This window comes from Toxotes jaculatrix, chromosome 15, assembly GCF_017976425.1.
Source record: "Toxotes jaculatrix isolate fToxJac2 chromosome 15, fToxJac2.pri, whole genome shotgun sequence".
Classification (NCBI taxonomy): Eukaryota; Metazoa; Chordata; class Actinopteri; family Toxotidae; genus Toxotes; species Toxotes jaculatrix.
The window spans coordinates 8,783,768-8,808,324 of NC_054408.1; the positions used below are offsets into that span (position 1 = coordinate 8,783,768).

Consider the following 24,557-nt stretch of genomic DNA (forward strand, 5'->3'; position numbering starts at 1 on the left):
GCCTGAACCTCCTGCTTCTGCACTTCCACTAAACAAAGTAGTAGAAAATGTGTTGCACATGTGCACGCACACACACACACAAATAATGTATCTTCTTCCCTAATTACATCATACGCAAAATATTGGAAATATTTTATTAAAATAGCATCTTCACCTGAAACTGATAATGCACATCCTGAAATGAGATTTCACAAAGAAGAGCACAATGAAGTCCTGATAAACACATAAAGATGTTGTAAGAATCTTTGTAGAATATTTGTCCAGTCCTGCAGTGCGCTGCAGCCAACGGGGTGCCACTGATAAGAGGACAAATCATCCAGTGGAAAATATAAATTCAGGTAGCGGATCTCCGGAGACAGAACACCATGAGACTGATTAACACGAAGCTCTGTGAGATTCTCATAGTCTGCAATTCAAATGGCAAAAGCACAAATTCACAAAAAATGTAGGCTGGGTTTCAGACTTTTCGTCTTAAATTTCAGTTTTTGATTCAGGCTTGTCCATCCAACACACAAGCTCTGGCAAGGAAACCCTTACCCCACAGTGCAGCTGCAGCTCCAACACAAGGCAACACTATCTTTTTTTTTTAAAGAGACTCAAAAATCATCTCTGCTTCTCAAAAAAAGACACCATATCCCAGAGTGCTCTACTCAACAGTGTATTTAAGAGCGGTGCTCTTCAAGGGTCCTCTGAGGAGTCTTAACATCCCTCTGTGTTGTGGGAGAGTCTGTGGCGGGAAACCCGACCTCAGTTGTGTCGGGGCCTTCCTTTCTTCATGCGAGCGGCTTTAGGTTTGGGGATGTACTGGTTGTTGGCCTGGTGCTCAAGCTCTCTGCTGAAGTACTGGATAGTTTTGTTCAAACCTTCCTCAAGCGGCACCTGTCAACACAAGACACAATGCATACAACTTTAACATAACACCACTCTAAGAATGAATGAATGAATGAATGAATGAATGAATGAATACATAAATAAATACACTACCCATTACAACTATGATCACATATTGATTGGATAATATATAAGTCAGATGTTGCTGATATGGCTGTAAATATCTATAAGTCAGTCATGTTGTCTGATGCTAATGAAATAATGCAGACTGCTCTACAAACACAGCCAAACATGTAACATGATCTTCTTCTTTAAGTCGGCAGATCATATTTTCGTGAATTTACTGATCAGCCGAGGAGTTCATGTATTCCAGTTTCCCCTGCCACTCAGTTACTGTGTTGAGAAATTCTACACTCACCTCAAAATAAATAACCAAAACAATTACTGTATGTTTCAGTGGAGCCTTTCAATGATATATGATGAAACATGGAACATTTAATCACAAAATATTAAATAAATGTTAGCTATAATCTGCCTAAAAATGTTTAAACTTGCAAGAAAACACCTCAACTGCACATCTCAGTCATTGTGAATCTTTAGTGCAACATTATTTATTAGCAGTGAGGCAAAGTAGTGTGTGTATGCAGTGGGCCCACTACGAGGATCGAAATTTTAAGCTACCGAACATGTGTTTGCAATATATGACATTTTGTGAGCATTTCAGTCTGTTGTGTGTCACACATACCACCGGCTCCCAGCCGAGCATCATCTTGGCTTTTCTGATGTCAGGTCTTCGTCTCTGTGGGTCGTCTTGGGCCTCTGGAAGGAATTGGATCTGACTCCGGCTCACTGTGAGTGTGTGTGTTAACGGTCAATCACCAGAAAAAAAACGCAGAAGGGTAGGTTGTTATTCTGAAATTTGCCTGAGCCCATTAATCCACACTGATGAATAAACAATGTAGTGCTTCATGCCACAGGAACAGGAGGCAGTACTAGAGCTCACATGCAGACCAAAACAGGTGCTTGTGTTTTTTTTCCTACATGCTTCCAATGCCAGCAGAAACTGATCATAGGCAAAACAAGCCAGAGCAAACTGAGTAAGGGTTCTTCAATCCTCTCATTTTTTTAGTACGACAAGATACATTTATATTTAGTGATCTAACAAAGCCATTTCCAGTGCAACTGTTCTCCTTGTAGCCATCGTCACACTGCATGACATAATTTGTATATACAGTAGAATGACTGCTGGGCGCAGCCTGAAAATATGAGACTCCTCCATTCCTACAACAATAAAGGGGTTATATCCTACACTAAGACTTCAATAGAATTCAATGTCAAGAATTTTCAGTCACACCATGATAACTTTCTCAACTGATCTAATACCTTACCAACAAGACTTTTGATGAGACGAGCAAACTCCAGTATGGTGTGTTCTTCTGGGTTCCCCTGCAAGCAGATTTCATAAACTTCCATCACATCAAGGTCCACACGAGACAGAAAAATAAACGGACTCCTGGGTAAATTGTATGCCTATGTGGAACTCAATTTCTGTTTCAATTTGTGAAACACAGCCGGGTAAAGATGGACTCACCAGATTGACTGGGCTGCTGATGTTACTGTTCATCAACAAAACTAGGCCATTCACCAGATCGCTGAAAAACAAATTAAACACAGGAGCCAGAAGAGACATTTGATATAAATTCTCTTCTGTTAAATTCCAATCTGTAGCGTTGCTTTGTACGAGGGGTATTGCATGTGCACAAATTTCCCATGTGGAGATTTGTTTATGAGAACATTATGTATATTGTGCCTGTAATGCAATACACACTTCTCAACTGATTTAAACCCACAATAGTTTCAATGTAGATTTCCTATTTAACACAGCATGATGGTGGAACAAAACATTCCAATGCCAGGTGAGAAATGGCAGCTTCAGCATGTACTCTCTTCATTTCCTCCTGCACATCATGCACAGCATTAGAAATCCTGTACTGTATATAGCCTGTACAGACCTTTAGTGTGAGTGGATTTTTATTGGGTCATGCATACATACGTGACCACAAATTAATACAAAAAAGAATACAGTGCATACATTTATGTACAGCATAAAAAACATATCTCACTATAATACAATGCAAATCAACACCACCACAAACCTCAGCCTCCAAAATGACCATAAAGTTTAGTAAAACTGAACACTAGAACCTTCACAAAGATAAAGTCTTTAGTAGGCTCATGATGGTCTTTGGCATTAAATATCATCATGACTGTTGTGTTGTCATCTTGTTGATGCAGATGACTGTGTAGGAAATGAGTTTAGACACTTTGCAGAGGTCGTGGGGTAGTTAAAGGTAAGGACCTGCATAAACACACCCACCCATGATTACCCTTTAGTGGGGAAAACTTCAACAAACTTTTCCCCACTAAAGGGTAATCATTTAAAGACCAGAGCAATTTTAGGAAAAATCCAACATCAACTACAGACTGGGAACTGCCCAGCTGGGGGCCAGCTTTGTCTCAGTTAGAAGAATTTCATTTTCATTTTCAAACTTTTCCCTATTCATTTTTCCATGAACATTTTTCTTCATATTCATTAGTCCGCTTCTTGTGACACATGCTCATTTATTCTATTGTATCACTTTGCTAATTGCTGTAATTGATACTTACACAATCAATCATTTTGTGCTATATATTTGTTGTTAATTAATTTGAAGAGATTGTGAGGAGATTGTTTTCACTTTGATAAAGTATTTTTCAGTATTGATCAGACAGAAGAAACAGAAATACATTAAAGCCATTAAAACAGAATGCTTCTGAACTTGATAATTAAAATCTGATAGAGAAAGAGCAGCAGGGACTGTGGGGAGTTGGGGCTACTGCTATCTTCAGACCTGGACAGTTTAAAAACATAGTGTTCATAATGAAGGAAATCATTTGAGTTTACTCAAGTCATTTCAGGTTTGCAAAGAGTTTTGCTTAAAGGAGACCTTACCCAAAGACCTTGGCTTTTAACTGTGTACAAAACAGCAACGGCAGAGTGTGAATGTTTTATGGAGATAAGGGAGCATCAAATGCTCTATGTCTCTGATCTCTTTTCTCCAAACTGATCAAATTAATCTCATTATCAGCTGCACACAAACCAATAAATACTCTTTTAACCTGCCAAACAAACAACAAATATTTCTGCAAAGTTCAAGGATCCTGTGTGCGTGTGTAGGTGCACACACTGTATAATGATGTAGAACCTTTAAATGTTATCAATTACCTCATATAATCAATATGAACCATTCATTAAGTAATCAAATCATAAATGTATTGTTCTACTGTTTCCTAATTGGTGGGCAGAACAAGAATTAAAGATTTTCCACAACAAATATTTAGTTAGAGACTGAAGTTCCCAATCTTACCTTACATACTGAAAGGCTCTTGTTTGGGAACCAGTACCATACACCTAGAACAACAACAACAGGAAACAGATCATTTCTGCACAATGCTCATACCCAAGGTACAAGTATGTAACATGTGTTTGCATGGTGTGGGCCACACATTTCTACACAATTCAAAAGGTCAGTGTGATTTGTGGTTTTTATATTAAACCAAATCTAAATTATAAATTACACAACTATCATGTACAGCGTTGCAAAATATTTTGTTCTTTTCAGGTTTGCACATCAGAAACAAATGCTATTAAACCAGTGCCAGGGTTTTTCATATGCTTTCATACCATTTAAGATGCACAGTTCAACAGTAATCAGTAATCATCTCATTGAGGCCAATCTAATACTTACAGGACATCCTCAAGATGCTAGAGCTGAAAACAAAGAGCTTGGTGTGTACCGAGGTTTGTCTCAAGCACCTAATAAACAGATTAAACTACATGATTAAGTATAAAGCTTAAAATGCTTACAGTGAGAGGTTCACCCTGTAGAGCCTGCAGGATGAAGTTGCTGACAACACGTCCATCGTTCATGTGCATTCGGGAGCCAAAGGTATTGAAGATTCTTGCCACTCTCACCTCAACTCCCTCCTGTGAGCAAAGAACAATGTGGGTGACTCATTAGCCTTCATTTTAATGTTAATGATTTCTTTTATCATCCTGCATTTATTTATTTATTTATTTTAAATACGATTCCTTTTCCTACTAAAATCATTGAACAGCCTCCAATATTAAAATATGAATATTCAGTAAAACAGCTGTACAGTTAACACTTAGCAGCAAAGTGAGCCATTTACCTTAAACCAGATACTTTTCTCTCTCCTGTGGCTGGGCAAAAACATCCACCACTTAATTAAAATCCATTCTCTGTCCTGATCACTACATTCAAAAGGTTAATTAAGTACTCTGAGCTGGAAGGGTACTGTACATTTTCCATCCATCATTTTTATTATCCATGCAGTTTATAGTCTACATGGGACATCTGAGGACCAAAGATGAAAACTTGCCAGAAACTGTGGCCTATTTTACAGTTTTTACCCCCCTAAATTGATGGGCATTTCTCTGGTGTCATATTTAAAAGGCACAGCAATAACTTTCTGTCACATACTCCCTTTTCTGCATAGAGTAGACCCTTATGTGTTATAGTAATATTCTTTCTTTGCACGTGAAACATAATTAGAAGCATTATGTGAGAATGTGTCTGAAGAAATTAAATTGACACCTTGTCAAAATACTCTCCAGGCGAGTGTGACACCAGGCTCTCTGTACAGACACACTCTCTCACAAAGACTGAACAAATGAGGCCAACAACATCATGAAAACACACACTGAACCCACAGATGTAGGAAACTCTCCCTTTTTAAAAATCCATGGCCTTCTTAAGTCAGCCTCATTCATCAATACATACAACTACAGATGAGTATATGGATCCATTTTAGGTCATAAAACATGAATAAAAACATGAAAATTATGTAGATTCTTCTCCTGAAAATGTAGTGCATGAAATTCAATATGCACAACCCACAAACATATTCAGTATGGTGAGGCACAAAGACATAATGAGGACAACATGATAAAGAGGTCTTAGAAGGTGTGTGTGTGTGTGTGTGTGTGTGCTGGGTTTTATGGTATAGACAATGCACCTGACCACGTATCAACTCTCCAGGGATCTGAGGGTAATACAAGGTTCATGTCGTTGTCTTCATAATTTGGAAAGTGTATCTGCATTCATTAGTGTCACACTTTGACCTGGTTTTTAGGGTACACACATTTGTAAATACAGTAACTTTTTGCATGAGCAAGCATTTTAGAGAAACAGTAACTTCTGTATACTATATTTTGTTGTTAAATGCAACATACCCCATATATCCCATAAGTCAGTTTAACTTACTCTGAATATTTATATATATATATATATATATATATATATATATATAAAACTCATGTTTTTCATTCAGAATAGGTAAGCTAGGTGAAGTATTATGGCATGCTTCTTGATATTTAAGAGCAGTGTCAAGCCACAGGTGTTAGTGTCCTAGGAGACATAAACAACTACACCCTCCTTGTTACCCTTGTTAAGCCTTACAGCGAGGATAACTTCACTCCTTGTTAGGGAAAAGGACAGCAGGTGGAGAACAGGACAGAAGGGTCATTACTGGGCAGCTCAGGTTTGGTTTTCTGGATTGAAAGGAAAAGAAATAAGGAAGGAACTGTATAATATAGCACCATTGTTGGTTTGCCTTGCTTGTGGTAAGCTAGCTAGGCCAAGTCAATCTCTGGCTCTACAACTTCTTATTAAGTTAAGCCTTGTGAACACAAGACACCTTGCCTACGGAGAGGACAGGTGGTGGAGAGGAGGACAGATAAAGCAGCTTGTTGGGAGCTCAGATCTGCCTTTTGGAAAAAGGAAGCAAGGGGATGTATTATACAGTGCATTCAGAAAATAATCAGACGCCTTCACTTTTTTCGTATTTCGTATTATTTTGTGTTGCAGCCTTGAGATAAAATAAATTTTCCTCTCATCATTCCACTCTCAATATCTCAATAATAACAAAGCAAAAACAAAATTTTGCAAATTTATTAAAAATGAACTTTTGCTATAACACTCAAAATTGAGCTCAGGTGCCTCCCATTACTCTTGATTATCTTTGAGATGTTTCTATACCAGTTCAACTGATTGGATATGATTTGGAAAGGCACAACCTATCTATATAAGGTCTCATATCTTCTGGCAATGCATATCAGAGTAAAAACCAAGACACTGAAGTTAAAGGAACTGCCTGCAGAGCTCAGAGACAGAATTGTGCCAAGGCAAAGATCTGGGGAAGGCTACAAAAAATTTCTGCTGCATTGAAAGTCCCCAAGAGCACAGCAACTTCCATAATTCTTAACCTTCCAAAGGTGTAGGATACTTTCTCAAAGACCTGAACATACTGTTTCATAAGAGTGAAAAACATGGTCTGTGGCTGTGGGACTTGTCTTTACCCCTGGATGACCCCTGTATATGTATGTATATGTATCTGTGTGTGTGAGTGTGAGTGTAACAAAGCTGTGGTCTTGATCATTTGCCACCTTGCTAAGGCAGAGTGCCCAGGACCTGGGCATGGGGACAGATTAAACCACTAGAGTGGGCTGACTTGTGTGACACAATGAATGAAAATGTGCATAACACTTGCTGCATCTAAAAGTAAGCAAGTAAGCAAACTAATGAGGGAAATATGTGCAGCCTGTCCACTTCCCCTGGCTTGAAGTTGAATGTTGGTAAGCAGCTCTGATGTGTAGAATAATATAATGTGCCAACCTCAAGTCATAGTACACTGGTAGCACCTACTGATTTATTTATCCCATGCCTATGAAAGGACAGCGCACATACACTGAGTCAGTGCTGAGGTGAACCTCCATCTGGAAGAGAGGGCTTATTGTTCATCCTGTATGCTTGCCATGTGTAACCTTGGCAGCCATTTACCAGACTAGATCACAAATACAAATTTGCATACAGTACAAACACATTCACACATTCCCTCTGTGTGGCAAATGGTAATTAAGAAGAGCATATAAAGACCAGTGCTCACCACATAAAAGCTTCTTGGAGGTGCTGTAGGGTTAGATGTGTAACATGAGGAAAAACATCTGCTCTCACTCTTATCCTTGCAATACTCATTTATTATAATTAGGAAGAGCATGCCATGATAACCTGATGCAAAATAAATAAAAGAGCACTGTTGGATCTAATTATAAATTGGCCACAGTTATCTACTGCTGTTCACTTCATACTGGCTATAGCTCCTCTATAGTCTTATTTAGAGTTAGTCTATTTGTGACAGATCAGCAGCAAAACCACTAAATTATACAGAAGTAAGCATAGATGCGCCAATATCAGCATAAATAAGTAAAATCAGTATCAATATCAGTAAAGGTAAAATCCTAACGATACTCATCACAACCCATTTGACAAGTTCTAATCATAAAAAAGTGAAAGAAGCATCTAAATCATTTGAATCATTGTTTTGTCAATGATCATGATTTGGCAAAATTCTGTTTAAAAGAAAACTTCACCTCTCGGATACAGTTTGTCATCTTTATAATGTTTGCCTTCTGTCTGAAAAGCAGTTGCTTTTTCATCCACTGCACTCATCATTTTTTAAATGTTAATGAAATTTGATTGCATGACTGGGCAACAGATGTAATGTGTGATATTCTTGTCCCTCTGCACGAACGCCTGACAGCTGAATATTGGAACCCTGCCATTTCCAAGAAATCGCCCAGTAAGTGGGGGAAAAAAAAATAATCAGCAGCTGAGGAGAAACAGGAGACGAGGCAGATAAATAAATATCACCTGCCTGAAGGAAAGGCAAGAGAAGTCAATCATATCTGATCATCAAAGGCTGGTGTCAATCAAGTCATAACAGGAAAAAACTATTAAAAAGTCTCAACATCACTTGAATGTTCAGGGAAATGTGTGAAATGTTCAAGAGCTTTACTGAGTTTTTCATAATCAAACTCAACCCAGACTCAACACAAGATCACTTGAATGTCTTTACTGATACCATATGATCCTCTCAAAAAAAAAAAAAAAAAAAAACCAGCCACTTAGCCGCATACGAACAACTCTTTAGTAGTGTTTTAGGCCTGGTGACAATAGGGGCACGATAACACATCCACCTATTTATTTTTCTGACTTAGGGTTAGGGTTAGGGTATGTTCTTACTGACAATACTGTACAGATCTAAGACAAAACAAATAAGTTCAATTAATTTTAAGATATTTTGCACCAACTGAACAAAAACTCAGGGGTGCCCTATACACTTCAGATACCAGTGGCAATTGGCAGTCTTCTCATCCAGGAATCTGGCTCTTTTTAACAGTGACCACAAGTCCTGCTTCAACCCCATGGATAAAGTCCTGTATCCCAAAGTTTACATGTAGAAGTGGAAACATTACATTATTGTATAGATATTTGATTGTATTTTGTTTATTTTGGCTAATGGCTACATTTTCAGAATTGTCATGCTGTTTCACACTATTATACACATGAAAAAACTATCCTCATAAAAGTCACATAGTCAATAACATGGCCATCAATCATACCAACCACTGTAGCAATCTGGGGAAAAAAACATCTTTCTCAAGCCTGTAATTTTTTTAAATGTGTGCTGTAGAGTTACACTGATGATACCTGTTTCATGTAGGCATAACACATAGTCTCTGCTACACGTTTCCCCTCGTCGTAGCATGCTCGAGGACCAATAGGGTTCACGTGCCCCCAGTACTCCTCATTTTGTGGATGCACCTCTGGATCTGAAATGCAAAGATTTCAGAAATATTTCAGACACATTCTTAAAGTTAATGGATTCAGAATCAAATTGGAATTTGGAAATTTCCTCCCACATTGAAGACTGACACCTGTATGAACATATTCCCTGCATGTCTGTCACCTCAACTGGTACAATAAACTAATGACTTGTTGACCTTCAGAGCTAGGTTCAATCATGTACTCTGATCGGTTCTGAGGATAAAGCTCTATTTAGTCATTTCTGACTCTCTCTCTGTGATTGCTTGGCACAAATATTTCAATTCTGCTGTAAGATGAGAGCGAGTATAGATCGTGATTTCGGCTCATAAATGCTGCCTCTCAAACAATATCAACTACACTTGTGCTGCTGGAATGAAACACTTGAGCAAGTCCTCACTTTACATTTGTGCAGCTGTCCTTGTGCGACTGGATACAATAAAACACAAAAAAATTCTAATAAAAAGGGCCAGATGCAGCTGACAGCTGGCTTCCTAGAATTATGAAAAAATAATGTGTCAAAAACGTAACACGGGCCATTTTTGCAAAAGGTTTAGTATTAGGGATGCACCGAAATGAAAATTCTTGGCCGAAACCGAAAACTGAAAATGAGGAAACCAAGGCCGAAAACCGAAACACCGAAAGAAATTATTTTGCCAATTATTAGTACCATTGCTATGACTGTGTACTAACCTCATTAAAATTACAAGGCATTGCGATTACATAAATTAATATGAATGTTTCAAAGAATAAATCAATTTAAACAAGATTGTAAAATTAAATGTTCTCTCATAAAAACACAAAATGCATATAAGTCAAGTGCATTTTAAAATTTTCGCTGTAGGACTACAACATAATAGTGTATCAAAACAAAGATTGCCATAGCCCATATGTTAACCGCAGGCCTTTAACAACAACAAACGCACCAAGAGTTGCAGCGCTTTAAGTTAAGTTTTAAACTTCCTTGCCTTTTCAAAAACCTCCGCCACAGACGGAGTGGGCGTGCTCGGAGGGATTTTCCTTTTCTGCGCTGCATTCCTCTCATATCCAGCACAGCGATCGAGATGTTTGGATTTCAGGTGATAAATTAAACCCGACGTGGAGAAATTCTCTGCAGATGCGCCCCCTCTTGAAATTTCGACATTACATGTTACATGCAAATCGCTATCCGTGTGTCTTTCTCAGATTTAACTGAAATACGTCCACACCGCGGACATGTTGGCCTTTCCAGACAAACTCGTACTTGGCGCGGTTTTCGCTTGCGTCATCACAACATCCTGTTTCGGCCATGTTGTTTCGGCGATAAAAGTCTTCCGGCCGGAAATCGAAAATGCACTTTTGGGCTATTTCCGGCCGAAGAATTTCGGTGCCCGAAAATTCGGTGCATCCTTATTTAGCATATGACCAATAATCAGTGTTTTAAAAAACAGAATGAACAAAAAAGACACGCAATGTCTTCTAAATATAAAAATGTGGCTTGTTATGTGGTTTCTGCAGCAGTCTAAGCTTTATTTCCCTGAGGGCTGCTGGATGGTTCATAGAAATAAATTTCTTTTTACACATAACCTTGCTACACATTCATCGATCCATAAAGTTAACCATTTGCTCACAAAATCACTTGAAAGTAGAAACAGCATCAGTTCAATCTGGTTATGTAAAGAAAACCTGAATATGAGTGGGAGACATCTTTCTCACCTCCATAAACCTCAGACGTAGAAGCCAGGAGAAGTCTGGCGCCTACACGTTTGGCTAGACCTAAGAGACAAAAAACACAATTAAAAGTCTTCTTTTTCACAAAACAAAGGAAGTCAAAAAGTGGCCTGATGGTGGCTTAATCCACCTATTAAAGCACTGGTATTTGGATTTTTAAACATAGGTCTCTTTAACAATGGATGAAGAACAACGGTGAGTTGGAAAACGGTGAGACAGTGTTTTCTAAATTTTCACACAGACCGTATAAATGATGGATCTTAAAGCTTATTTTGCAGTTGAAAGCTTAATGAACATTGTCTATGTGATGGAAGCATGTCTTCACTTCTCTCGTTAAATCTTCTCATCAATTTCACTGTTCATTAAATATAGAATTCTGCTGACTAACTTTGAACAGTCTGCCAGAACAGAGACAAAACAACAAGACATTAGGTTTTGACTCTCATCTAAAGCATCTAGTACTTTGCTGGATATTTACACTGTAAGCGTTTGGCACAGACCAAATCACTAAGAACCAAATAACCTCCTCGACAGCTTCAAGCCAGCTTATTTCTGCTATTTTGTGGTTTATTACACAGATTTTATTTTCTTGTTGCAATAGAAATAATATTTGACAAATTTATTACAATGCTCTCAAGAAAGACAAAAGAAGAACAAGAGAAAGTCTTAAGAACACTTCATATAAAGCCCTGTTTTTGAGACCTATCCTCCAATGATATGAACTGAGTAGGCAGCATGCACTTAGATACTCACCAAGCATGTTAAGAGTGCCAATGGTGTTGGTCTTCAGAGTTTTGATGGGATTGTACATGTAGTTGGGAGGAGAGGCAGGAGACGCCAGGTGATAGATTTGGTCCACTGTGAATAAGGGGGGAAACATAAATCAGCTCACCTTGAAACGAATATGTGTTCCAGCAAACTGTAATGGCAGTGCAACTGAATGCTTTTCCATGTTTTATTTTCTAAATGCTGACGCTTTTCAGAACCTTGACCTTGTATTACTGATGACCAGCCTTGGAGGTGTACAGTTCAGCATAATGAGAAAAGAAATTTAAAATGAAAAAAAAAAAAGCTGGATTAATACAGTATATTCAAGTTGAAGAACAGTATTAGTCAGACAAATGAAAAATGTCTTTCTATTGTGTCCCACATCCACTCCTGGGGAAGTTGGATTTATCTACACTTTGTACACTCAATGACTAACAAGGATGAGAGTATAAAGTGACACACTACTTTATACTTCAAAGTTAATGGGTGAATTTGAATTTCTGCACAGTAGTTCCAGTGTTTCCCACAGAATCAGATTCAATTTGTGGTGGTAGCAGGGGAGGGAGGAGCTTTCTTAAATTAATTCTTAATATATTAATATGCACTTTATTTTTGTCAGAAATAAACAACTGAACAATATATACAGCTCTATCTCTGTGTTTGCTGTCAATCTCACTGGTTTCTTCTGCCCTAGCTGGCTCTCCCAAGATGCTGCCGTCCTCCCCTTACATCTCTCTCTTCATGAACTACAGCTATCCCTTCCTGACCATCTCTTGCTGCTCCAGCTGCCACAGAGGCGCTGGCTGAAGCCTGGAAATATTCGAAGCAAATTAAGCTTTCCCCACGTGCATTTTCTCATGTTTCTAGGTACACTGTTTCACTAATACCTCTCGTCCAGACTGTCTTTGTACCTTCTCAGCACAAGCCCTTTAGGGTCTCTGAAAACACTTTTCAAAACCCATTGGGATTGGGAGCAAACGTATAGAGTTAAAGAATTTACATCAACGTTATCCTCTTGCACGACAAGTCAATATTGACCAGCTGCTATGCTAGCAGTCTTCTCTACGGGGAAAAGCATCTTCATGCTTGATTCAGAGAGTACATGGTGAAATGGGACTATTCACAGACACATAAACACACTGACAAACACTATCAATGTGTGTGTGTGTGTGTGTGTGTGTGTGTGAGTGAGAGAGAGAGAGAGAGAGAGAGAGAGAGAGAGAGAGAGAGAGAGAGAGGAGAGGCTGAGTGAATCAATGCTCTGAAATAAGATTTTTCACATTTGTTAAAAAAACAAACAGAAAATCAATATGTGGTAGTCAATGGTGATATTGTGGTGGGCCACCAGAAATGAATTAATGTATGGGAAACACTGAGCTAACATAAAACTGATCATAAACTGAACAAACCTTATGTGCTTAGGCTCTAAAATAAGGGTCAAGCACATGTGCTTTGGGCTTGTCCTCCACAAAAAGGTCTAATTCCACTGTATGTCTTCAATAAGTTCATTTTCATCTATCTCTGACACATTCTCTGGCACTCTTCATCATGTTCCCATTTTTGTAAACCACTCCATTCCTTCATTCTCTTTTCAAGGTGAATATAAACACTTTTTGAAGGCTTGACCTCTTGATTCACGACTGAAAACATTTTCACTTTGATAGCTTGTTCCAGCTTCTCTCTCTACTTTTTCTACTAAATGCAAGGATATAACTCTGAGGACAGACATAAGATATCATGGAGTGGCAAGAACTCCTTCCACCCTAATTGTTCCTCAAGGCACCAAATTGCAAATCCTACAAAAATCATTATTTTACAATAACAAAGACACAATAGTAAGAGCCATGTGTTCACTAGGGTCATGAATTTTCACAGCTTGTCTTTTGGTGCCCGTGTAACCTTTTGCATATTTACGACTTAAGGCTGCTGCTGTCTTCCAGCAAGTCTGCGTGAGTTGATATTCAGTTGACATGTCAAATTATGTGAAAGAGAATTTTATATACTATATTTGATGTAAATTGGCCACGTGTGGGTGAAACCAATCAATCATATGAAATTGGTGCAAAACTAGCACTGTTCGTGCACTGCATTATTTTAATGGGGCAATCCAAGGTCTTCTTACCATGAACTGGAGTGAACCTTCAAATGCACTGCCACATTCACACAAAGACATAATCTATTCACATTCTATTCCATATGCATTCTTTGCAGTTGGTAGAGGTTATCTGAGCCATCAATCCTCAGCTAGCTCTTTTGCTCTGCCATGCTTGCTCTTGCGCTTCTGATCTGAAAACTCTGCTGTTATCGCTCGCTGCTGCTTGGCTGTTGTCCAGTAAAGATAAATAGAGAAATGAAAACATTGTTAAAGTGGAGTTTCTAACTGTAAGCTAAACTTGTGTCCATTTCTTTCCTCTCTTGGCATCCTGACAGGTTTTGACTACTCTGAGGTTTTGTTCAGTGGCACAAAGTGCGACATTTTGCGTCACACTGTGAACTGCTGCTGTCTGATCTAAATGGCTCTAACAAGCCGTAGCAGCAAGGCCATAGCAACCAGTATTACACATCATGTCCATTACTATGCCTCATTACCCCACTACTACGCCCATTACTTCTCACAACTACGACTTTTAAAAACAGACACATTACTAACACATGGAGATCACCAGGGACACCAAAATATCCTGGAGTGCCATTGACCATTCCTGCCTCTGCAGGTGTCTGAGCTTGACTATGCTTGTATTGCTGCAATATCTTTTTCAAAATCCAGTCCTAATATGAAGCTTCAGCAGACTGAATCAGGCAAGTAAAGTGGGTATCTTATAAAGTTATGATCTTTTTAGTATAGACTTTCCTGTTTGCATTACTCCCCCTCCACCACAACTCACAAGGGTAACAGTCAAAGACAACACAGTGTACTGTGGTATTGTCATGAGTCATGATTCTGTACTATACCAAAGTGCTCATTCTGATTGAGCACGGCCCTGAACAATGGTGTTTTCATAGCCTTTTTGGAGTTGGGGAGGTGACACACCTTTTACTCAGAACACACTCCTGGAAAAAACACATTCAGCGCCTAATGTAAGAATTAAGCACACAGTTGCCAGATCTGACCCCGCATCATTTGTGTGTTAGTGTTTTGTGGCGCTCATTTCCGTTATGGCAATAAGCAACACATTTCAAAAACCGAGTACAGAATCTGCATTCAAAAGAAAAAACAAGCCATAACTTGATGTTTCCTTGTGTTTGCTTCGCCTATCAAGGCAATTAAAAACATCTACTGTATGCTGAGAGCAAGTACAAAGACTGTTTTGGCCAACACATTTCAGATGCAGAGACCTGGCATTTGCTTTTCAAAGGGGTGTCACTCATCACAGGCAGAGTAAAGGATCATTATGTTCTTCGCTAAAATCAAATTAATCTCAAATACAATTAAATAAATTTAAAAAATAACTGACATGACTGAATATAAAGGTACCATGGATTACCTTTTCTAGGTATATCAGTGGGGCCTGAGGGTAATTACATACTTTAGTGAGAAAATTGCTGATGGCTTTCTATAATTCATGATATCTTCTACATTGTGTATAGATGAAACACGATTAGGAACTCAGGGTTAGGAAATTTAATAAACATCATATCCCCAGCTTTGCTTATACTAGGGAAAGACGACTTCTTGGTCATGTATACGTGCTCCTGGATCTCTCATTGGTTTTTCACATGTGCATGTGTAGGACTAAGATTTCAGACAGGAAAAGCATTTTTATTTGTTAGCTCTGGCCATGCTTGGCCAATAGATGTTGAAGAATCTACAAATTGTAAAACGTGGATGCTTCACACATATCTTCAACTAATCAGGACAGGAGATCTATACATTCACCACAGTTTCAAGGTGGAATACGGTCACAATCTCCCTCTCTGCTCCTGAGTTATAGTGTTGTATAATGGCGAGGGAGGTGATTTTGCAAAACATTATGATGTCACAGTGAAGTTGACCTTTGACCATCTGGATATAAAATGTCATCACTTCATAATTTTATCCTATTAAATATTTGTGTGAAGTCTTGTCATGTATGAATTCTTGAGATATAGACAAACAAGTGTTTTGTGAGGTCCTTGACCTTTGACCACCAAATTCAAATCAGCTCATCCTTGAGTCCAAGTGGATGTTTGTGCCAGAGGTAATGAAATTCCCTCCAGGCTTTCCAGAGATATTGCGGTCACTAGAAAAGGAAGGACGGACAGACAAGCCTGAAACATCATGCCTCCAACCATGGCTGTGGCTGGCATAAAATCCATTTCATCACCCCCAACATTTATTCTCTTGCTCACCTTCAATATAGAGAGGCTCCACCACATCGTGATTGATGAGCTCAAAGTTTTCGTGGCCAATCCAGTGCTCTACATTTCTTTTCCTCCCTGTGAAGAAGTTGTCCACCACAGTTACCTCATGGCCATCCATCATCAGTTTGTCAGTCAGATGGGAACCCACAAAACCAGCACCTCCAGTAATCTAGTGGAAGAACACATGTATGATAACATCAATAACTTACTATGTTAGTAATATAATCTTATGTCTAGCCTTTCCATGGGTTTATTTACTTAACAAGCAATTAAACAGCATTTCAGACTGCCTCAAAAAAATTGGGTAAGTGAGGTGGGGATATATTAACGATTTAAAAAAAGCTTCACAAGGGCTGGGTATTGTTTGAAATTGTACAAAGCATTACTTTTGTTTCAGTATCAATACCAAAATAATAATTCCTAACACTTTAAATTACTTTGAGGTAAAGGTATTTCTACAAAACCTTTTTTCCATTTAACAAAAGATGCCAGATGTCATTTAGAGGTGACACACACCCATTCCAAAGTTCATGGCAATTCATCCACTGGTTGTCAAGACATTTCTTTCAAACCCAAAAATGTCAATCTCATGGTGGCGCTTGATGAACCTTCAGGGGAACACCAAAGTCTGTAGGATTCCTGGAACCATGAATATCTGTGCAAACTTTTGTGGCAGTCCATCAAGATGATATTCAGATATTTCATTTTGGACCAAAAAGTGGTAGACAGATCGATGGAAGTTGTCCATTTAGTCATATCTCTAATGTAGCTAAAAATAAGACCCAGGTTAAATAAAACCAAAATTTCCTTTTAAATTGTGTGAAAACAGCTACAAGTATTTTAAAAGGACATCTGTAGGACTTTCTTGCCCAGAACTGACCCTCTCAAGCAGCACTTACTCTTATGATCTGTACCACTTACATATACAAAACTAAACAAACTGGTATGTGTAAATGGTAAATGGACGGCACTTATATACAGTTCACAGGCTGTGTCTCATTCAGCCATTCACACACAAGTTGTGTTGCCAGAGGACAAGTGCTGCCAAAGTGGCTCAACTCAGGGTCATGACTCCAGTATCATATCTTGAATGTGACTGTGCATTAGAAATTGGGTGCTTGTTCCATACCAAAATTCTCTTCCGATCCTTTTCTGACAGGAATTTGACAGGAGGGTATTTCTGAGAAAGACTGGAAGAGAGAAGACAAACGCCTTAGTGATAAACGTGGAAGAAATATTACATTAGAGGTTAAGCAGAACAGAACAAGCTATCTATGAGCTAACTGTAAATCCAGTTCTTGAATAATAAATAAATTGGGTTTCACTGCACTTTTCTAAAAGCTCTTCTCTTATAACATGCTAGCAATTAGTCCCTATCTGATTAACATGCAATGAAGCAACATAGTGTCTTACTGTATCTTTCTTTATCATAAAGATACATACTTACCGAATGAAGTGTTAGTAACGCATGGGTGATTTTTAATCTACAACCTTTTAAACTAGATCTTGAGATTACCTTTGTTGAACTACAATCAAAAAAATTAATTAATGATTTGAATTGACAATTGAATGACAATTTAGAGATGGTGCCACATTCCAAGATTTCAGAAATTACTTATCATGATCACACCCGATAGAAAAGGCTGGCGAAACTTATGAAAATAGCCTCCAAGCTGTAATTAACCAGATCTTTTCTTTATATCACTACAATAATACCATAAATATATTTCTGGCTCATCAGCATTCTGGCTTATCAATACGTCACATATGTCTCCACCTCTGAAAGAATAATTTGTGCATCAACAGCAGTTGCACAATGTTTTACTTAACTTTTTACAGTGTTTTACTTAACACTCCAAAATGGCTTTTCAGGAGGATTACACAGACCCTTTAAAAGGTTCTTGGAATCCTGTGGCGTGTTGCAGATTTATAGAAAGAAGCACACCAACAACACACCAACAACCAACATGGGAACATGGGGCACTTGGACTCTGTTCATACCTGGTATTAAAATGCGTCTCGAGTGATCACCTGTGATCGGATCTCACATCCCTCTCTATATGCAAATAAACACAATGCATCTTGGGGGCATTCACACCTGTACTCAGAGCTGTCCATTTGTGAAAGGCATAAATGTCATTGGCTTCATTCATGGATAGTCACATGATCACAAGCACCACATGACTTCTAATATTACAGTATTTTTTGTTGTATCCTTTTTCAAACATCTGGTAAATAGGAAGTCATGCAAACCAGTCTCAAGTTTGAGTGTGTGTACACATCCATGCACAAAAAAACAAAACAAAAAAAACACAGGAACACACCTTTGTTCAAGATCACGAATCTTCTCTCTGAGAGGAGCCACAGCCTAAAATGAGATCAAAAGTGAGAGGCATGTTAGTTAATGCTTAGTAAATATTAAATGGATCCTAGTGTGGCAATGTTACCACACTAGCATGTAAATGTACTGTAAGCTTATGGTAATTTTCTTAACATGAATTTAAAAATAATAATAATTTTTTGAAAAAAGAAGGTTAAAGGACAAAGCCTTGTTTGTTATTTTGTGCGGAACATTGGAGCCTACAACAGCATGTACAAGCACTACTGTATACTATGTGTTATGTCTATTATGGGTAAGAGGATGTGAGGGAGTAACATGCTGGACATAAATGCATGACCCTATGAGAGCCTTTGCACAGATGGGAAAAGGTAACATTCCTTCATCAACAATAAGCTATTTAACCTGGTGAGTTAAACAGTTTTACTAAGGCCAAGAAAATATTCATCCTAAGAACTGTCCTTGTATCTACTGTTAATGAAGTCTGTGTTTTCAACCTTTTTCTCAATTCTGTGTAAATAAATTAATTCAATTTGCAAACTATATTTCTTGACATTATCACAACATACAGTCATCTTTATAGTTTGTACAGAGCAGCAGAACGCTGCCTGTAAGATTGCCAGAAATATGATGGTAATTCACAGGCAAGTCGACTCTTTAAACTCTAAGGTCAACCTGATAACAAATTGAAATTATTTCAGTGAGCACCTGCAACATATGATAAGCAAACATTTTGATTCAATATTGAGGTAATTATAATTTGTGTTATGTAGCTGACTTTTCAACTGCAATGTGTGTATGTCAATGCATGCAAGGGTCGTGTTACATAAAAATATGCCCATATCATGTTTCACTTACTTTGCCAGATGCATAAAATGAAAGAGAACTTGATATAAAAACTACTTTTTCATCATGAAGACCAAGATTTATATTTAAAAACTTGAACGTGAGGAACAGAGCTAACAACAAAAAATTTCCAGGGCTATAATATGCAAGAAGTGTGTCACATGCAGCACTTGTTTGCGTTTTCTTAAAATCAGGTTGCCTACTAATTGGACATTTTTTTAAATCTGCATTCCAGACATTGTGTGAGGTTTTGAGTTGAGGTAGAAAGCAATAGGCAATAGACAGCTGAATAATTCCCATATTTTAGGACCACGTCTACTCTTAGTGCAGTGTCAACAAAGGTGAACTGTAGAGAAATGGAGTAATTTTGACATTATTATTATTAGAACTGATATTCTGAGACATGAATTTTCCAAAGCCACCTTAAAAATTCAGTTCTGTTTTATCAATTTATTTTATCTTTTTTAGAACCAGGACTGGTGGACTCAGACAAAAACTGAAACCACAGAGTAATTCAAGCAAGGCTACAGAGCCTTATTTCTGACCAATAAAAAAAATCTATGCTAGGCTAAGGCAACATAAACAAGGTAAAGCCACAGAATGCCATCGCAAGTTTGTCTTTGTAAGGGGGTATATATAATAATATGTCAGTGAGAACGAGACATACTAGCTGATAACATACAGCAGACCTCCTTGGACCTGTAAACGTCAACAGCTCAAACAGCTATTTTAGTCAAACTCACTTCATCAATCCTCTTCTTAATCTTCATGTCTCCGTTTTCTTGTATTGACCTATGATGAGAAAAATACAGAGATGAGGAAAGGGAGATGACATGATGGCAGCCACTAACAGCTATATAGCTCTCGACTTAGGGAATGCTGTTAGGCAGCAACACATGACCTGGCCTGTTAGAACCAGAGATACTGCAAGTAAGGGACAGATACTGTGATATGAGAACCTAAAGGGCTGACATTGTTTTACGTCATTAATGCACACCTAATCAGCAAAATCACTGCATGAATTTACACAGCATTTCAGAGGAAAAAGAAAAGGTAGAGCTTTGTTTTCACATTATGTTTACCTCTCACACTTGCAGAGAGAAATGTCACATTTGCCTTGATAATATTCTGAAGGCTATTCAAGAATAAAATGTTAATTTACCTTTTGATATTTCAAAGATTCAGTAGTGTTTTTATACTGTGAAATTGCAGATGACAAATCCTTTAGACTACAGGCATGTACAAAGAGCTGTTTGAGTAGTTTGCTTGTTACAGGAATCAGATGTAAAACAAAGCATAATGAAAAATGATGTAAGGATTAAGGACCGTGTTGCATTATATGAAAAGCCTGACAAGAGCACTTGTGATGATTTTTTTTTTAAGAGTATCCTGGTCTATTACAGGGCCATCTCCTTTAACTTGGCATTGAGTACGCTACTTTTGAAGCGATAAGTTTAGTTACTATGAGTATGTCAAATATTACACTTTAGTTAGGTAATAGCGAAATTAATTACTGTACCTCATGTTCGTGTATGTTCCCCAGACAGCTGGAAGAGAGAAAGAGAAAACTTCGTCATAATCATGGCAGCATGATGAATGCAAAGTAAATATACAGTATAGAGGAATGTCACATTCAGCAACACCAGTCTGTCTAACAAAGCTAAAGTGTAAAACAACAACATTCTACAAAATTTTGTTGAATAATTTGAAACAGAATTGGGAAAAACACTTCTGGGGCCCCCCACTTCACAACTCTACAGAGGACGTTTTACAGGGACCCTGCCTAATATTTGAGAAGTTGTTCAAGTGTTGAGTAACATTCTATCTTTCAGTGCAGACCCACAAAAATCAATATGCGAGAAATATCAACTGAGAGAGCAGTGTGCCACATTGCCATCTACTAAGCTGGCCATATAGGTGTCACAGACTGCTGAAAGGGAGATAAAGCCAGTGGATGATGCCAAGACCAACATGACTTCAGAGAATTAATGAAAACAATTCAAACCCTAACAGACAAAGAGAAGACAGGGAAAAACTCAGGTGAAAGACAGAGATGGAAGCAAGAGAGAAAGAGATAGAGGCCAAAAAGTAAGAGAGACGGTGTGTGTGGTAACCTGTAATGACATCTTTTTCATAACTGGTGTAGATTTAATAGAAATAATGTATAGGCCTGTTATGATAAATACATTTGTCAACTTATTGTACAATTTATGGACATGACTTTGATCATTTTGCTGACCTCATTTTTGTCTGTTGTGTTTACATGCGTGTTTTTACATTTTAGCCAACATGGTGTCAGAAGTAAAGGCAGGACTCAGACGCAGTACCTAAGAGTGTTTTTACAGCGCCTAAGCCCAGTGAAAAAAAGAACTACACACTGAGACACGTTTTGCTGCCTCTGTCCGTCATCTGCTCTCTGTCTGTCTTTCCCTGTGGGCAGGACTTAGGACTCAGGCAGCTCCTCCTCACAGCACACACAGCAAAGGTCACAGTTAACTAAGTGAAGATAGTGTGCCATTCGAGGCTAATTGGTCAGACTTGACTTTGATTGGTTTTGCACTTGTCCTGTACTTAGTATAGGCATTGTTGACTACAGCCCCGCTTACCATTCTTACTAATGAGCACCACTGCCACAGTTTAAAAATCACAATCCTCAAAATAACCACTGTTCACCAAAGCAAAGCAAACTAGCATGTCTACAAATACAGTTCTGTAAAACCCAACAAACATTTACTTAAAAAAGTTTTGTTTGCATCCACAATTAATACTTACGTTAAATCTGTAGGTTGGGAATTTACTCCAATGAACAACAAAGTAATTTTAGTTCACATCTAATAATAATCCAGCTGCAATAGACAATTATTTTTGCTATTATTTGAGCTGTATGTTTGTTCTGTTTTGGGGTTTTTTTTAGGTAGTTAATTGTTTAGTTTTAATAATTCCAAATATATTCAATTTACAATTATATGAAACAGAGAAAAACAATAAATCCTCACATTTGGAAAACCAAAAAGTGTGAAAGTTTAGCACTTTGCTTGATATGACTTTTATGAAACAAATAAATCAATTAAATATATATTCATGATAATGTTTTTTGTTGATCAGGTAATCAGATTTAATTCTTTCTGCACTAAATCAAATTACTTTGCTTTCATGGAAACACAAGAATTTAGTGGAAAACTTCAACAGATACCTACAACTTCACCACAATATACTTTCATTCTGATGAATCCCCATGAAAATTTCCCTGAAATTTTTATCAGTTCCAAATTATTATCTAACAAATGTTAAGCCTGATTGCTTTCAATAGTGACTTATCCAGAGTTCAAATTATGTCCAACCAGTCTGGCAAGGTACACAGTGGTTGTACACCACTGAAGATTATGCTGTGTCTCTTTAAACTACTCACAGGAGTTTACACTTTGGATGCCATGGTTGGAAATAAACAAACTATAATCAGGATAATGACAGTTTAACTTGTAAGATACACAAAAACATAAAAATGTGTACTTACAGGCAATGTAGGCGATCAAAGCAAGGGCAAAAAGGAGCTTCATCATTCTTCTGTTTAATCCTGATATCAGCCAAACGACCCGCTTCATCATCCAGGGAGCCAACGAGCCACACGTTCAAGTCCAGCTAGAGCATTTTGAGTTACAATTGCTCATGTCCTCAATGGAGTTCGGCGTTTAGGACGTTTTGGTCCTAATCAGGCAGCCTGGCAGTGACTTGACACCCCTAATTCACACAAAATGCAACTAGCTAGACGGGACAGGCAAGCTAGCTGCTCCTGCTACGTCAACACCAGTAGGAGCAGTTTACGTGGCTAGCAGCGTACACACGGCACAAGCAGAAAACAGTATCAGGTGGCAAGCTACACAGTGGAGTGTCAACATTCACAACTACATATAAACTTATTTAACAACACCATTTATCCCCCGACTAAGCAAACGGCTGTATTACATGTCATTTCCCTCACAGACGGATATCTTAAAGGCACACTTAAAAACTGCAGTGACACCTTAGAACCCAAACGGTTAGCCGTTAGCAACACATTAGCAATTAGCAACATCCACCTAGCAAGCGACTAAACTGACAGTGCATTTTTCTTACGTTCTTAATGACCGCTGAAAAACAACACACGTGAATTCTGCCCTGCAAAAACATTACTCTATAAAGTGCCAGGAAAATACAACAGGTGCTCCTTTAACGCAGAACACAGTGTCGGAGTTTGTTCCTCTCAGTTGGGCCGAGGAATATCAAGTGAGCGATTAATCGTTGCTCGATTTAGCAGCCTGACTTTTCCTCCAGCGTCTGTGTGACGCTCATTTGACTTGGCGAGCCATTAAAGGCAATAATAACCGTTTTATTTTAGAATGGCCATTACCAAGACCGTTGCCATTTGTAGTTTTAATAGAATAATCTACCACTGTAGTGCACTCTCTATCATATTTTTTCTCTCTTTTTTTCAAGTTCCAGAATAACTTATTTTCGACACTGACACAATGGCTTATTCATTCCACTGAACGCAATTTTCCAGGGTGCAGAGAACTTCCCTTGTTGACTTTTCCGTTTCAGCCAATGAAACCTGTTCAGTAAGATGTATTTTTATTTGCTCAATGTGTACTGTATGTCCTTGTGGACCTGACCCCTAGATTGGGAACCACTAGATTAAATTCTAACTGTATATAAAGTAGTTAAGTTAGTTATATCTCGAGCAGCTACAACAGTAAAATGCTAATTACACGCTAATGTATCAGGATTAACAATCTAAAAGTGGCAGATATAATCAGATATCAGTCACAGGGGACACTTTACTGCAGAATGGGTACGTTTACTTTTGATATTTAAAGTGCATTTAGATTACAATACTCTTGTACTTTTATTTGAGCAGATCTTAGAAAGATCTTGGCATCATTTGACATTTCATGGCACATCATGAATCAAAACTGAAAAAATATTTTCTAGCCCTCCTGTTTCATCATCTGACTTTAGTT

General features: G+C 38.1%; 1 protein-coding gene across 1 annotated transcript; it reads right to left on the reverse strand.

Annotated features, from left to right (window-relative positions):
* Window positions 1-120: 120 nt before the first annotated feature.
* uxs1 (UDP-glucuronate decarboxylase 1) lies at window positions 121-23,818 on the reverse strand. The gene is made up of 16 exons (XM_041056630.1): window positions 23,674-23,818; window positions 23,075-23,298; window positions 21,080-21,107; window positions 20,304-20,352; window positions 18,701-18,744; window positions 17,506-17,566; window positions 16,365-16,545; window positions 12,021-12,125; window positions 11,253-11,312; window positions 9,444-9,565; window positions 4,739-4,858; window positions 4,239-4,282; window positions 2,423-2,483; window positions 2,220-2,277; window positions 1,577-1,680; window positions 121-879 (listed from the first exon to the last, which is right to left on the reverse strand). The coding sequence occupies exons 2-16, from the start codon at window positions 23,163-23,165 to the stop codon at window positions 748-750; spliced, it is 1,260 nt and encodes a 419-aa protein (XP_040912564.1). The 5' UTR covers window positions 23,166-23,298; window positions 23,674-23,818; the 3' UTR covers window positions 121-747.
* Window positions 23,819-24,557: the final 739 nt, after the last annotated feature.

Excerpts from the sequence above, each read along its gene's own strand:
- uxs1 (XM_041056630.1), bottom strand. The coding sequence starts at position 23,165 with ATGATGAAGCGGGTCGTTTGGCTGATATCAGGATTAAACAGAAGAATG. Across the intron at positions 18,745-20,303 it reads TTAAGAAGAGGATTGATGAA|GCTGTGGCTCCTCTCAGAGA; the intron begins GTGAGTTTGACT and ends ATCTCATTTTAG. Across the intron at positions 2,484-4,238 it reads AGAGCCTTTCAGTATGTAAG|CGATCTGGTGAATGGCCTAG; the intron begins GTAAGATTGGGA and ends TTTGTTTTTCAG.